Here is a 16,029-nt window from a genome sequence, read left to right on the forward strand (position 1 = left end):
CTTAAGACTTTTCCTGATCTATTCATGGTAAATGGTCAAAATTAGGAAATTTAACATAGATACAATACTGTGATTTAATTCACAGTCCATATTAAAACTTTGCCACTTGTTTCAATAATGTCTCTTATGGTTTATATTTTTCTGGTTTAGGCTTCCTACCAGGATTATGCATCACATTTAGTTTTTGACAGTTTGGAAGAGTACGGGCAAGTTGTTTTGAAGAATTTCCCTCAATTGGGGTTTGCTGATGTTTTTTCGTGATTAGATTCAGATTATGCATTTTAGACAGGAACCCCCCCAAAAAGTGACATTGCATCCTTCCTAGGGTACCAAGAGGCATATGGTCTATCCCATTATGGTTGTTTACTTTATGATTTGGTTAAGATAGTGTTTACTAGATTTAATCTACTGTAAAGTTACAGTTTTCCCTTGGTGATTAAGAAACAACTTGTGAGGGGATATTGAAGATTGTAAATAGAGTCTTCTTCATCAAACTTTTACCCACTAGTTTTTTATATATATATACTGGCCTTATAGTTTTAGCATGCATTGATGACTTTGCTGGGTTAGCAATGATCCTATGATGGATGCCAAATTATCATTTTCTAATTCCAGCATTCTTTTGGTATTTTTCAGTAGGTATTCTACCATAAGGGAAATGTTCCCTTCTCCATTTTTTTTTTATTTGTTTGTTTGGTTATTTATTTGAACAGCTGCACTCATAGATTATTATTTTAATCTATGAATATCTTGCTCCTATTGTTATTTATTTTGATGAAAGTCACTTATGGCAATGGAGAAACTGAGTCTGAAATGTATATGGAGAGGTGAAAGACCCAGACTAGCCAACACAATACTGAAGAAGACCAAAGTTAGAGGACTGACAGTACTTGACCACAAGACTTACTGTAAAGCTACAGCATCAAGACACTGTGGAACTGGTGAAAGAATAAACAGATTAATGGAAGAGAACAGAGATCCTAGACATAGATTCACATAGTCAACTGATCATTGACAAAGGATCACAGGTCAATGGAGCAAAAACAGGATACCTTTTCAATAAATGGTGCTGGAACAATAGGATATCCATGTGCAAAATAAATGAATCTAGACACAGATCTTATGTCATCACAAAAATTAGCTTAAAATGGAACATACACCTAAATGAGATGCAAAACTATAAAACTCCTAGAAAATAACATAGGAGAAAACCGAGATGGATTTGGGTATGGTGATGACTTCTCGGATATAGCACCAAAGACATGATGCATGAAATACAGGGTGTGGCAAAAGTCGGCTTACAGTTCATATGGAAAAATGATACAATAATAAATAATACAAGAATAAACTCTCTGTTTTGCATACTCACAAGTGTAAGCCTACTTTTGCCTTACCCTGTATACAATTTGCTAAGCTAGAATCCATTAATATTAAAACCTTCTGCTCTGCAAAAGACAATGTTGGGAGAATGAGAAGCCACAGACTGGGAAAATATATTTCCAAAACACACATCTGATAGAGGATTGTTATGCAAAATATACAGAGAACTCAAAAGTCAACAAAGAGAAAGCGAACAACCAGATTGAAAAATGTGCCAAATATCTTTACAGACACCTCACCAAAGAAAATATCTAGATGGCAAATAAGCATATGAAAAGATGTTCCACATTGTATGTCATTAGGGAATCACACATTAAAACAATTGGATACTACTCCACACATATTAGCATGATCAAAATCCAAAACATCACACCATCAAAATCCACAGCACCGAACGCCGGTGAGGACGTAGAGCTATGGGAACCCTCATTCATTGCTGGTGGGAATGTAAAATGGTACAGTTACTTTGGAAAACAATTGTTAGTTTCTTACAAAACTAAACATACTCTTACCATACATTCCAGCAATCACACTGCTTGGTATTTATCGAAAGGAGCTGGAAAATATGCCCACACAGTAACCTACACATGGATATTTATAGCAGTTTTATTCATAATCACTAAAACTTGGAAGCAACCAACATGTCCTTCAGTAGGTGAATAAATAAACTGTGGTACATCCGAACAATAGAATAGTATTCAGTGCTAAAAAGTAATACGCTACCAAGCCATGAAGAAGCATGGAGAAATCTTAAATGCATATTGCTAAGTGAAAGAAGGCAAACTGAGAAGGAAATGTACTGTATTATTTCAACTATGCGACATTCCTAAAAAGGCAAAACTATGGAGACAGTAAAGAGATGAGTGGTGCCATGAGTTGGGTGGGGGGAAGGGTGAATGGCAGAGCACAGAGGATTTTTAGGGCAGTGAAAATACTCTGTACGATACTATAATGATGGACACGTCCTTATATATTTGTCACAACCCCTAGGATGTACAACACTAAGAGCAACCCTAATGTAAACTATGGACTTAGGGTAATGATGTATCAACGTAGGTTCATGAATTGTGATGAACGTATCACCCTGGTAGGGGATGTTGATAATGCCGAAGGCTATGCAAGTGTGTATCCTCTTATTTGTTTTGAACCTAAAACTGCTCTAAAAAATAATGTTAAAAAGAAAAAGATGCCCCAGCCCCGAAACCAGATATTTTCCAGGAATTGTGGGCCATTTTAGTGGTAGACTGAATTGAGAAACTAAAGATCTAGGCAGTAGGTGTGCTCAGTTGTCTTTGGTGTATCCCTGCTGCTAGGCCCCTTTAGTAGACAGAGCTAAGATACACACACACACACACACACACACACACGTGTTCATACTGATAACTGCGGTTTCAACTCAGTACTACAGGATTCACTCTGACCATCAGTCTGTACCTCCATTCTCTCACAGTGAAACTCCTAGCTTCCCATTGCTGTCAGTACATCTATTCGCTTGGTCAATCTTACAATACACTAGACTGTCCCCTACCACTGAGAAAAGCAGTCTTTGTGACTGAAGTTCAGTATTTGTTTATGTTTGTTTTGGTCTTTAGACCTTAATTATATAGTCAAAGAACTGTATTTGAAACTTACTTAGTTTTAAAAAAATATATTATTCCTTTCTGTGTGGTTATGTTATACATTTGAATTCAGTTAGGCTCATTTGTTTTTGGTTTCATTCCATTTCCCCTCAGTCTTGTTTATTTTACTTTTAAAAATCTAGAACATTTACATTTCTTAAAAAGTCCATAAAAACCCTATAGAAAGTTGTTCTCAAAGAATTGTCACTCTCCTTTCTCTTCTCCCAGGTAGTCGATTAACCAGTTAGTTTCTGGTTTAGCCATCCTATGTTTATTTTTTTGGGGAAAAATAAGTATACACATGTAGAATTTTATTACTTTTCTTTCTTACAAAAAAGATAACACACTATACATAAAGTATGCTGAAGCTTACTTTCTTTTCACTTACTAATATATCCTGGAAATAGTCCATATTAATTTTGATAGATCTTTGTCATTTTTTTCCAGCTGTATAATGCTCCACTCTGTGACTATATGATAATGTACTCAGTCAGTTTCCTATGTATGGAACTATATGTTTTGCCAATATTTTGTAATTACAAATAAAAATAATGTGGGCAAATGTGCTTTTATTTTATGGGGGGATATAAGTCATGACTTTTAAGTCAGCTCTTTTTCTCAAGTTAAAACACACGTGGAAGTATCAAAAAGCATCTTTTTTTATGTGTAAAATAAAGATTCACGACAATATGCTTGCTGAAAAGCTGTGAGGAAATTCTATGGTCTGGAAAACTGTAACTACATTTGTGGAAGTAGAAATTGTACCGCATATTTGTAGAACAGCAAGGCAAGTGTGGTCTCTAGGAAGTGTAGGTAGAGTTGATTAGATTGCAGTGTATACTTAAAAGTTGAATAATGCACTCTTGTAAAACGCTCTTCAAAATTATTTAACTTCCATGATATCATCACAGCATGTGCAAAAAATCTTTAGTGTTATCTTTTCCTGTCACATGACTAGTGCAAACAAAAGAAATCCTTATCTTTTTGTTTCTATTCTGGCCCTTTATAAAATAGCATTAAGCACCATTCAAAACTTACACATTAAAGGTTTGGTTTGGGGGGAAAAAGATTTATTTTGTATTTCAAATGAATTACACTTGTTAAATTATAAAGCAGGACTTTTTCCAACAACTGAAGGTGTGTAGCATCTTATATGTATGGAAAACTTCATAGCTTTAAAAACACTTTCTTAAATATTTTCACATTTAAGTGTCATAGCAACCCTAGGCATAGTGAACTGAGCAAGAGTTTTATATATATATACACATACACAGATATATACACATGTATATATGTATATATATGTTTTGTTTTGTTTTTGTTTTGTTTTTTTACCAAAGAGACAACAGAGGCCTTTAGAGAGTTTAAGGGCATTGTCCTGGGATGTAGGACAGAACTCTGAACTAGAATCTCCTTATCACGTGGAATGTGCTTGTCTCAGAGGGTTATGGTGGTAATAAAATAAGGCAATGCACTAGGAAATGCCAGAGCTGAACAATGAGAAGGTAATTGTATTATTAAAGTGCTTGGGCTTTGGTGACTATGTATAAAATTTCCCCATATTTTTGTATATGTAAATAGTATAAGAGATTTAAAGAGTCTGAGAGCTCTAACTCACACAGCAGGACTTACAGTGTGAGGAAATCATTTATAGAATTAAAATATTTAATTTTCTACCCAACTAGTACTCAGGGAACAGGTGATGATGCTACATATCCATCGCGGAATAATTAATAGCATTATATGTTGTACAGAACTTAGACCTTGAAACAAACCTCATTAAAAGGTACTTGATCTTTGTTTTAAACCTTTAAGTATCTCTTTTTTAAAAGTGATCAATGTATGCACTGGCTATTTTAGTTGCCCCGCTATGAGATTCACGCAACTTTGATCTAACTTTCTTTGATTTAACACTGCAATTAAGAAGATTTGGTTCAAAGTAAAAGCTCATTGGTTGGTGTTTTACACTGATGTGATAATGTTTACACAGATGTGCTTTGAAATCTTGATGATGGTGGATTTGGGGGTCCTACCACAAGACAGACTGCTGTTATTTGAAAGGTAAAATAATATGACATTTACCTGGTACAAACTTTAAAACAGACTCAGCAGTATACATTTCTAAAGTGATTTATCTGTTTATTGTTTCTAGCCAATGTTTTTGTTTTATTTCATATCTATCAGCAGTAAATCACTGGCTTTAAGGACTCTTTTATAACTTGGTGGCACAAGGGTCAGTACTTAGGCCATCGTGATGAAAAGGTGTAACTTTACCTACTTTAAAGCACCTGCCAATTAATTAGCAAAAAACCCCCCAACCCTTTAGACCAAATAAAATAAAGCCATCACATCCATTTGCACTCCCAGGTTTAGGCTTTTGCTGAACAGACCATGAAGCAAGACTGGAAAACTAATCTTTAGTGATTCCCTAAAACTTTTTGTTCAGGGGAAGCATAAATCTGCCAAATGATAGATTCTCAATTCTTCTACCACTGAAAAAATTTTAATGGAAACATCTTGAATTTAACTAGTGGTCCAGAACCAACCAAAGGTTATGAGTTCAAATGGACATATATCCAACTCCTTCACTTCAATGATTTTTTATTCTATAAATACATATGGGCATTCTTACATTTTTTTTAATTTTTATTTTACCAGGAACTTGTCATGTCTCAGAAGCACACCAAGAATCAACACTGTTTTCCATTAGTTGTCTTTATAATTGAAAGTGAATCAAAAATCTAACCTTAAAGAAAATGCAACCAAGAAGAAAGGGACCCGCTATTAGACTGGATAAGGGTCCCAGAGGCCACTCATCATTTATGACACTAGTACAGATATTCAAATCCCTATTCGTGGCCAACATAAGCACCAACACGATCTCTTTTCGTCCTGTTTGGATTTACTTGTAGCCCCTAGATTCAGGATTTATTATATTGTTATATTGTACTGATTAAAAGCCCATGACCTCAGCACGAATGCTAAAACTTCCATATAGATACGAGACAACCTTGGTTACATCTTGTGCTGAGTAACGATAAACATTAAAGAGAACCTGGGAAGGGGGAGGGGGCACGTGCGTTTCTAACCTAACCCCGATTATGTAAAGAAAATCCCCCATCTGAATGATAAAAGAAAAGAGTAATGCTTGTACATTTTATTAGTGTTTTAAAATTAGCGAGTTAAACTGTCAAAGCTTTGATTTTCCTTTCATGTGTGTCTGGGCAGGTCTGAGCCTCGGGTAACGCCCTCTCCCCCTTTCCCCCTCTTACCTTTCCTTGCACCTGTCCACGGCAGGCTCCCAGCCGCGAGGAGTCCAGCTCCCCCCGCCTCCCCCCCCGCAGCCCCCCCTGCCCCCGCGTCCCCGCCTATATACCTGCGCGCGGGCGGCCGAGCGGCTCGCGGCCGAGGCGCGGGCGCAGCGGCGGCGCAGCGGCCCCCAGGTGGTTCCACAGCCAGCCCCGAGCGGGGGCCTCGACGGCGCCGCCCCGAGGTCGCCGGCCAGCTCTGGCCGAGCGCGGGGATGATCTTTGCGACGGCACGGAGAGAGAACCGCCACGGGCCCCTTTTGGGCACTGCCGAAGAGCAAAAACGCGTTGAGAGGAGGCCGGTTTAAGATTTCACCCGGGCCGCCGCGGCGCGCATGAAAGGCCCTGATTAGCATATGTCAAGAGGACCGGCGTATATACTCGGCGCGCACGCACGCGGGGCCGGGCTGATCGGGGCGCGCCGCCGGAGCCCCTGCCCCTGCCCCAGCCCGGGCGGCCGCGGCCGTAGATGTTCCTGCAAAGCCAGCAGCCGGCCCCCGCCTCCCCGCGGAGACCAGAGCGACCCAAGACGGCGACCGCGTCCCCGCCGTCCCGGCGTCCAGTCCGCCCGGCGGCCGCGCGCGAGTAGCCGAGCCCAACTTTCCGCGCGCGTTTCGCCGTAATTTTCCTTCACCTCCCATTCCCGCTACACTCCACCCGGGATCTTTTGTTTTGCGGGACCCCCGCCTCGCGCTCCGCCCGCTCCATGGCTCCCCTGGCCGAGGTCGGGGGCTTCCTGGGAGGCCTGGAGGGCCTGGGCCAGCAGGTGGGCTCGCACTTCCTGCTGCCCCCCGCGGGCGAGCGGCCGGCCCTGCTGGGCGAGCGGCGGGGCGCGGCGGAGCGGGGCGCGCGCGGCGGCGCGGGGGCGGCGGAGCTGGCGCACCTGCACGGCATCCTGCGCCGCCGCCAGCTCTACTGCCGCACCGGCTTCCACCTGCAGATCCTGCCCGACGGCCGCGTGCAGGGCACCCGGCAGGACCACAGCCTCTTCGGTAGGTGCCGCCCCCGCCGGGCTCCTCTCCACCGCCCGCCCGCCTGCGCGGGGCCGGGACGCGCGGCCCTCCCGGGGCGAGGCGCGGGGCTGGGGCTGAAGGGGGCCGGCGGGGGCCCGCGGGACTCGTCCTCTGAGTTTCGGTCAGGACTCCGCGGGCTGGGGGCGGGTGGGGGTGAAGGTGGGGGCTCCGCACGCATCTCACGTTCCTGCCCATCCCGCTGCCTGGCACCTTCCGCGCGCTCCTCACCTCGCGCGGGCAGCCGTTTCTTTATTTTCTTTTGTTTTTGTTGTTTTTTAAATCCCCATATTATTTCTTACTACTTTCTCTCAGTTTTCCCCAGGACCGTCTACCGTTTTGTTTTCAGCAAAAATTAATAACAGGGAGCGTGGCACTTCTTTAAGCGGCCCCGCAGGTGCGCACGCAGGGCCGCGCTGGGAGGCGCGCTCCGGGGCGGGGCGCGGGGCGCGGGGCGCGGGGCGCGGGGCGCGGGGCGCGGGGCGCGGGGCGCGGGGCGCGGGGCGCGGGGCGCGGGGCGCGTCCGTGTCACCCGCAGGCCGCGCGCGTTCGCGGGAGGGGCGCAGGCGGCCTTGCCCGGGGCGCTCGCCGCTGTCAGGCTCACCTGGCCGCGACCCTCCGCGCTCTCTTAAGTTCTGTTTGAGAAAAAGAAAAAAAAGCCCACCTGGCCACTGAGCATGCCCAGCCCCTCAGCCCAGCGGCGCTTTAGAAATTGTGAAATCCGAAAGCAAAGATCTTGGCGGTGACCGCACGTAAGAGGAAATGGGGAAGCGAAAGGAGATATGGGTGGGAACGCCGGGGGACCGGTGTCGGAGTACCTCCAGCAGGGCCTGGGAGCAGGAGGGGCTCCCTGCGGAAACAAGGGGCCGGTTGTGAAGGCGGCTGGGGAAGTCACTAGGCCGGGAAATCATCAGGTCTCCGCGGTTAATGACTCTCCAACTAGCCAGTGTCCTCACCAGCCTGAGCCTTGGTTTTCTGGATTGTGTAGTGATGGGGTTAAGTTAGGTGACCCCTTTAAGATGCTTTCTGGCTCTGATCTCCCAGGATCTTTCCCCCAATGCAGAAGTTTTCATCATAGTTAAGTGCCTAGCACTCTCAAAGGGTTTTGAACATCCAATTTGGGACATCATTGGAGAGAATCACTATTTTTTATTTTTTATTTTTTAAAAGATTACCATTTATTTGTGTGCAGCAATGTGAAAAGGCCCAAGGCGGGATCAGGTTTCCTTCCCCTCCCTCAGCACTGTGGGATTCTTTGAGAATCTCATCTCTAAATGGCCTTCTCTTATCTTGTCTTACTCTCATCCCCGTTTGGGCTTGTAGTACTCATTAAAACTTTGGAAAAGTGTAAATCTTTGGACGGAGTGGCGTGTGTCACTGTAGATGTAGAAAGGAGCATGTGGTGGTCATTTGGTAGCACTCAAAGGCTTAGAAAATTAACTTTTTAAAACCCACATGTTTGCAGCTTCCACTGATCTCTTCCAAATTCCCACTATGAGTCAAAAGTGTCATGACCTAGTGGCCAACCTTGGGGTCACTTTTGGAAAGTGGTTTCTAAATTGAAGAGTCTGAGATCCCGATTCTAAAGAACTTTGCTGACACCAGCTGGCTCAGTTCTCTCGAATTACTGCCAAGAATTACTGCGCTTCCTTCACGACAAAAATCCTCCCGCTACCAGAAGATTTAGAAATGGACACAAATGTGTTAAGGCCTATCCTATAAGTAGATCAGGTGGAAGTTAAGTTTAGGTCATATTCAGACTTCCCATAATGTAGCCTTTGAAATTCTGCGTTTAAGACACTTGTAATTCACCTGCAATCTCCCCAACAACAAGAGTTGCTTCTTCCACATTGTGCCTCTTTAGAAGACTGGCCCTATTGGAAGAGATTAGTAAATATTCATAGACTTGATAACACTTGTTAAACTGGTATTTAAATCCATTTCTTAAGAAATGAAGATTGCATATCAAAATTACTATCTTATGAGAACTTTTTGCTAAAATTTTGTATAAGTATTTAGTGATTGCAAAAATGTGACTTAGACTGATTTTGTGCTGGTTTATGACTCTATGGTGGGAGGCTACTTATCAACAAAATATTTACTGTCACACATAGAGAAGATAACCCAGATTAGCCTGGTAGCCTGAAGCAGGGAACAGACTCTACAATGCATTACAGTGCCTCCTAGTGGCCCCTGAGAGCTCAGCCCTCGTAATTGACTACAAAGGAGGGTAGGTGAGAAGAAAGCTTATGTTTACCATGTATATAGTTTTATATGCTTCTTTCTTTACTTGCCTTGTTTTGCTAGTGTTTTAATTACTAGTTATGATATAATTTTGCTGTTTTATTTTAAACTCATTTCTGTGTCATCAAAAAGGAATTTTGAAAAAGGTTGAGATTGGCTATTTCAGATGTTAAAATAAATTAACATGTTTGATAATTTATACTGATTTGGCCATAATTAAGTAAAAAGTTGAGAATCCTGGATTTCTAAATTTCAAAACCGCATCAATAGACAGAAGGGTCCTGGTGAGGTTAAAATAATTTGCTATCAAAGAGCTATATTTATAATAGAGTTTCCCTGCACAGTAGTACACTAGGAAGACTTTGCCTAATACATAAACATGGAATCATTGCTTAAAAAAAGCTTAACCTGAGATCAAACATATTTCTTTAAAGGCTTTCCCTTTATTCTCCCCTGTTCTCCATAGATTTGTCTGATGTGGTTGCATTGTGGGTTGGCTCACCTGTTTATTATGATTTAAAGAAGGCTGGCTTTGAAAATGATACCAGAAGACAAAGTACCTCCAAGTCTTTTTATGGGACACTGGGCATTAGAAAATCTATCTAAAATCTGTGATTACCTCTTAAGGAAAGTTTTTCATGTCTACTCTTTGTGAAGGAATTAGCTTAGTTGCCACCTCATATTATAAATAAGAAAGACTTGTCAAATCTCATTTAAGAATCTAATGACTACAAATTACTCTGTGGTATACTATTTCCTTGAGAAGAAAAAGAATCAGAAGTAAAAAGTGTGGCTAAAATCTTTAAGAGGAACACAGAAAACACATAACCCTTTTTCCATCAACCTTACGGGCCATTGCAAAAAATTGTTTATACCTGGTTAGGTATGAAGTTTGGGATGTTATTTAATAAAGTTGAAACTATTGAATATAATTATCCTGAGAATATATGTAATTTTTATCTTTCTACAACTACATATTTTTGGTAAGACAGCATTATGTTAAGATGAGAATTAAAGCATAGGTGATTTTAGTTTTGCAAGAAAAATGAATACTTTATAAGATCTGTTATAGAATTGGTCTGTATGCAAATGAGACATGTTTTATTGTATTTGAAAACTGGTCCTATTGTGCATCCTAATCAGTAAATCAGTTCCTGTCCTTTGAAAGACAGGAGCATCTTAATGTAAATCAGATACTTAAAGAGAATTAAGTTACATGTAAGCCATAGCATTCCTTTCAATTTGAATTTAACATTCAATACAACTTCAGGTAATTACACATTTGTAAGTATATCCTGGATGAAATTCCATTAATATATCTGCTTCTACCAATCATGACTTGGCCCAATATTTTTATTTCTAAATATGAACCACTCACTAATGAGCTTGATAGCCAGTTTAATTGCCCTACCTCTGCATTTGTCATTATAATGGCTATTCTTTGGAGTCTGTGTCTTCTTGCTGTATCTTATCTTCTCTCTGCCTTAGGGACACTGACTCTTTGAAACCACTTATAGACCATTTAGTAATGTATTGTTGCTGTAAGATCCTTGATAGCTCTAGTGTTCTACACGATCTCTGATAGTTTGAAAGAGCTCATTTGAGCCCTTAAGAATCTACATTTAGAACTTAAGAATCTGTGCTTCCGCCAAAGAATGAAATAGGCTCTGGACAGAACAGAGCCCTCCGTATAAGCAAATAGCTAGATTTTGTACTTTCCCTTGGACCTGGGAACATCACGTGTCCAAATAGAAACTTGCACAATAAATCAAGAAATGACTTAAAAGCAAGAGTCAGACTAAATGGTGCAGATTTACACTGTTTGTAGAGCTTAAGAGGGGGTGAATGGGCGAAGGCAGAAAGCCATTGAGGAAGGAAGTTCCAAGTACAGAAAGTATGTCTATATACTTTTCCAGCAGGCTCAGGGGGAGAACAAGACAAAGACATTAGTCCAAAGGTTAGAAAAAGGGTGTTGCAGAGGCAAGCATCAAGGTTTGTTTTTTTTTACTGTGGTATTTTAGTGTATTAACTGGAGGTTTTGACACTGATTTACCTTCTGATAAATGCAAATAATTTTAGAAAATTATTGATAGAAAAATTGAATTGCATGCTAAATTCTTGGTATTTGACTAACACATTTAGCGAACTAGAAAGTTCTTTTATTTCTTTGAAATACAAAATTTACGTTTAAGAATCTTGTGACAGAAAATAGCATATTATACAATCTATAAAGTTTTGAAACTACTGTATTGTCTTCAAGAAACTGTACCCTGAAGTAGAAACACTGGATTAGGGCTCAGAAGTGTGAGCTCAAGTGTCAGTTCTATTAATTACAAACGTCATGCCCTTAGGCAAGTCAATAAACCTCTTTGAGTCTCAGTTTCTTTAGATGGAAATGGGGATAATAGTATCTCCATACCTGTGTTAGGGAACTGGTTTGGGGGACGAGATAGAAAATGTAAATAGAAGACTCTCAATAAACTATAAAATACTAACATACCCATGTAAGATCTACTGGCTGCAGCTAGAAAGAAATTGTCTTGATTCATAGTAAGCACCCCCCCCCCCCCCAAAGGGTAATTAATAGAGCATGGTTATAATTAACTAATGGAATCACAGAGACCTAAGAACACCTCTGTTATATACTAATTTGTGATAATAATGGCTTCCATTTGTAGAATGCCTAGATGTGTGTGTTAGCCCCAACCTCTCTCCTGTAGGGAGGCATTGAACTCAATTTGCGTATAAGGAGATTGAAGTTCAAAGAAGACAAATGATTTGCATAGTCCAAATAGCCAGTTAATTACCGAACTGGAATTCAAACCCAGGTCAGTCTGGCTTAAGGTTTTATACCCTTAATATAATACCACGATGAGCATTTTTTCTTTTTAGTTTTTTCCCCCCATCTATAAGTGAGAGGATCATTAGATTGACAATTGTACAGCACTTTTCAGTTTACAGAGGACTTTCACACACATGTTGGTCTGCTGTTTGGAAGATTTTCATTTGTCATATGTTCATTAATAAATACAAATCATTATTTTGTTTATAAATGTAGGTATCCTGGAATTCATCAGTGTGGCCGTGGGACTGGTCAGTATCAGAGGCGTGGACAGTGGTCTTTACCTTGGAATGAATGACAAAGGAGAACTCTACGGATCAGTACGTATTTTTTAAAAATTATGTAATTCATAAAACAATGACTGTCAGTTTTGTAAGTAAAATGTCTACTAATAATGCATTTCACAAGAAATACATAAAATATATTTACGTACAAATTAAAAATTTACATCCCGATGTGTTTCTATGTGTCTGGGCGATAGTATAGTAACTCAGTTTTCTTTTCTGAACCGAAACCCTTATTGCTTTCAGCTCACTAGTTTTTCCTGCCCATTATCTTGGGTCTTTCTACTTTCCTTCTGATTTTGGTCATTCCCACCAGAGGTAAAGAAAATGGGAGCAGTTTCCTTTCTGCCATGTTATATTCCTTTTGCCTTTATGTTCAGTGAATGTAAAATTTCCCTACCCATCGTCATCTTCTTTAGCTAAATATATGTCACTTGTTTGCTGACCTTTGTAGACAGGAAATGAGTGAGTGAAACCTTAGATCACTGTAAGATGCAACAAATGATGGTAACCACACTAGTTTGACCAGATATGCATTCTTGATAATTACAGTAGCCATGAGCTCACTCAGAGTTGTGTTGGGCAATTTTTAACTTTCCACTGAGGATAAGTGTGCATCTGTGGTTCTACTATAAATGTTTTTAAATATGAGGCTTAAAGTAAACTTTTAGGTTAATAGTTCATCAATATGAGAAGTATTTTTTAGAACAATTAGAGTAACAGGATAATATAAAACTCAGCCTTTGGCAACATATAAATTTTTCTCTTTCAATGGTAATATTTTTTATTTGTTCCCAATTGCTGATATAATTTTAAGAAAGTTGGTAGAGTGTAACTGTGTGCCGTTCTCCCACCCATCTGCTCATATGAAATCACTTCTTAAAGTCAAAGTCTCTAACTATTTACAAAGAATTCACTTATTTATGATTTAACTGATGGCACTGTCTGGTACCTTTTTTAAAAATTATTAAAATCTCAACTGAGACCACAATATGCAATTAGAATCTCAATATACACTGTAGAAAATTGGTTATAATATGTCAGTAAGTGGTATTCCACTTAATATCTGTCCTTTGTAAGGGCAAACCTTGCTCTTTCCAGGCTTTCTGTCAGCTCAGAAGAAAGAGAAATACTATGTTGTGTAACAATCATAGGGGTAGAATTACAATGGAAGGAGAAAAACATGCACATAATCTCCCTTTTTCGTGTATGTGTTAGATTTAAAAAAGTCAGCTGTGGTCCATTCCTTAGACAATATACAGTCAATCTTGAAGATATAAGGAATCACTGGGCTTTTACTGCGTTTACCTAATAGTAACATCCAGATCAAAGTTAATCATGGGGAATGTGTCATCAAACAATTAATAAATTCATAAAGTGAAGCTCTATGATTTGGTATGATGATCTTAAATTAGGAATTTGGATATTAGCAAGATCTTGAAATGTTTCAAGATGTAGTAGAGACTTTCTGTGTAGAACTTTGACATCTAATGATGGAACAACATAAATTACAAGGCCTTTTTGGTGGTGATGGTTGTAAGAGGGAAATAAAATGGAGCATAAGAAAATTCAGAATAACTTTTTAAGTATTTGAAAATAAAATTGATAATTGACATTAAACAAAGTCCTTTGAACTGAACTGCTGGGAAAAAGAATTCCAGATTACATAAGAATTAAAGCAAAATAAAGCAAAAACAATTTAATCTTTCCCCTTCCTTGGCAAGGATATAATTATAGACAAAGAAATAAAAAGGTAGAGTTGAGATTTTTCTTTAAAAAATTCTCTCAAAGAATTTTTTTTTTAATGCTAGTTATCTGCTCTCTTTTAGGAGAAACTGACTTCTGAATGCATCTTTAGGGAGCAATTTGAAGAGAACTGGTATAATACCTATTCGTCCAACATATATAAACATGGAGACACTGGCCGAAGATATTTTGTGGCACTTAACAAAGACGGAACTCCAAGAGATGGTGCCAGGTCCAAAAGACATCAGAAGTTCACTCATTTTCTGCCTAGACCAGTGGACCCAGAAAGAGTTCCTGCGTTGTATAAGGACATACTGATATATGCGTAAAGTGTGATCCTGTCTTTCCTGAAGAACTAAACTACAACCATTCTTTCTTATTAGAGATCCCATCATAAAATAATAACCCGAGGAGACATTCAGAATGTTACAGAGCCTGTTTTCCATTGGAAGACTGAATTTGGAAAGCATATTAAGAACAAACAAAAACATTTCGACATTGGTCAAGATCTGTCTTTATAAGTGGCTTGAGTTCCCTTAGGTACGCTGGCTCAGTCCTCACTAGTAGATTGAAGCTGAAAATCTGTTCACCTGTGGAGAATGGGAACCCCCCACCTAGTTTGCTGCTCTGGTGCCTCACCTCTCTGGATGATGTTTACTTTAAAAGTCACATTAAAAGTAGATACTTCATGTTGAAGAAATGGATTGACATAGTTGGCCAGGATTACTGCTACATATATTTTAAGGACCTTGAAGGATTTTGCAGGTTATGGCATTCTATGTAAAAAACCTGGGTAGAATGTGGACTATAAAACATGCCACACCAAGACGGAACTTTTTTTTTTTTAAAGGATGGACCTATTTATACATTTTCAATTTGCAAATATTTATTATATATTTATTTATTAAAGAGTTTATTTTTTACTGGTATATGAAGATATTACAAAGAGAAAAACAACAACAAAAATGTCTTTATTGTGCCATTATTTTGCTGTGGTGTCTTTGTCTGTAAAGAAGACATCATTATTACAATAATTAAACACAGAATAAGATCTTGAGTTTCTTTTTAAAAATAAAGGATAGCATAGATTATATATTTTTGCAGTCAGTTGCCTTCTAAATGTAACATTGGTTCCTCTGACCTAGAAAAATGCTTTATCAGTTTGTATTGAATTCAACACACATTCGAAAGGGAATTAAACATTTTTATTTTATGCTTTGGCTTCATTCTTTTTCAGCTGCGAGTTATTCTAATTGCATAATACAATTTTTTTAAATGAAAAAAATTTAAGTACCCTTGAGAAAACCTCCAGTACTTAGAGAACTTCTAATGTTGAAAACTATCAAACACTATGGACAACTTATGTATTTTCTTGATTCAGGGGGAAGAGACCATTTCTTTTACCCACTACATTCACAGAAACAGTTAGTCTTGGTGGTACCACCACTAACAATGGTAAGGCTCCATCTACTTATCTGAGTCTGGTATATTTCCCATTATAGCTCCTATTTAGTCTGTATCCAGTAAATATTCATTAAAGCCTGCTCTACGAAGATACTGTTAGGCACGAGGTGGTGCTCAAGGCAGAGGTGGGCC

The 16,029-nt window shown here is 39.6% G+C and overlaps 1 protein-coding gene across 1 annotated transcript; it reads left to right on the forward strand.

The window, feature by feature from the left end:
- Positions 1–7,013: 7,013 nt before the first annotated feature.
- FGF20 (fibroblast growth factor 20) lies at positions 7,014–15,010 on the forward strand (the record flags this gene model as incomplete). The annotated part of the gene is made up of 3 exons (XM_081130150.1): positions 7,014–7,299; positions 12,620–12,723; positions 14,517–15,010. The coding sequence occupies 3 exons, from the start codon at positions 7,014–7,016 to the stop codon at positions 14,760–14,762; spliced, it is 636 nt and encodes a 211-aa protein (XP_080986276.1). The 3' UTR covers positions 14,763–15,010.
- Between the last annotated feature and the right edge of the window lie 1,019 nt (positions 15,011–16,029).

This window comes from Miniopterus schreibersii, assembly GCF_964146895.1.
Source record: "Miniopterus schreibersii genome assembly, chromosome: 2".
Lineage (NCBI taxonomy): Eukaryota > Metazoa > Chordata > Mammalia > Chiroptera > Miniopteridae > Miniopterus > Miniopterus schreibersii.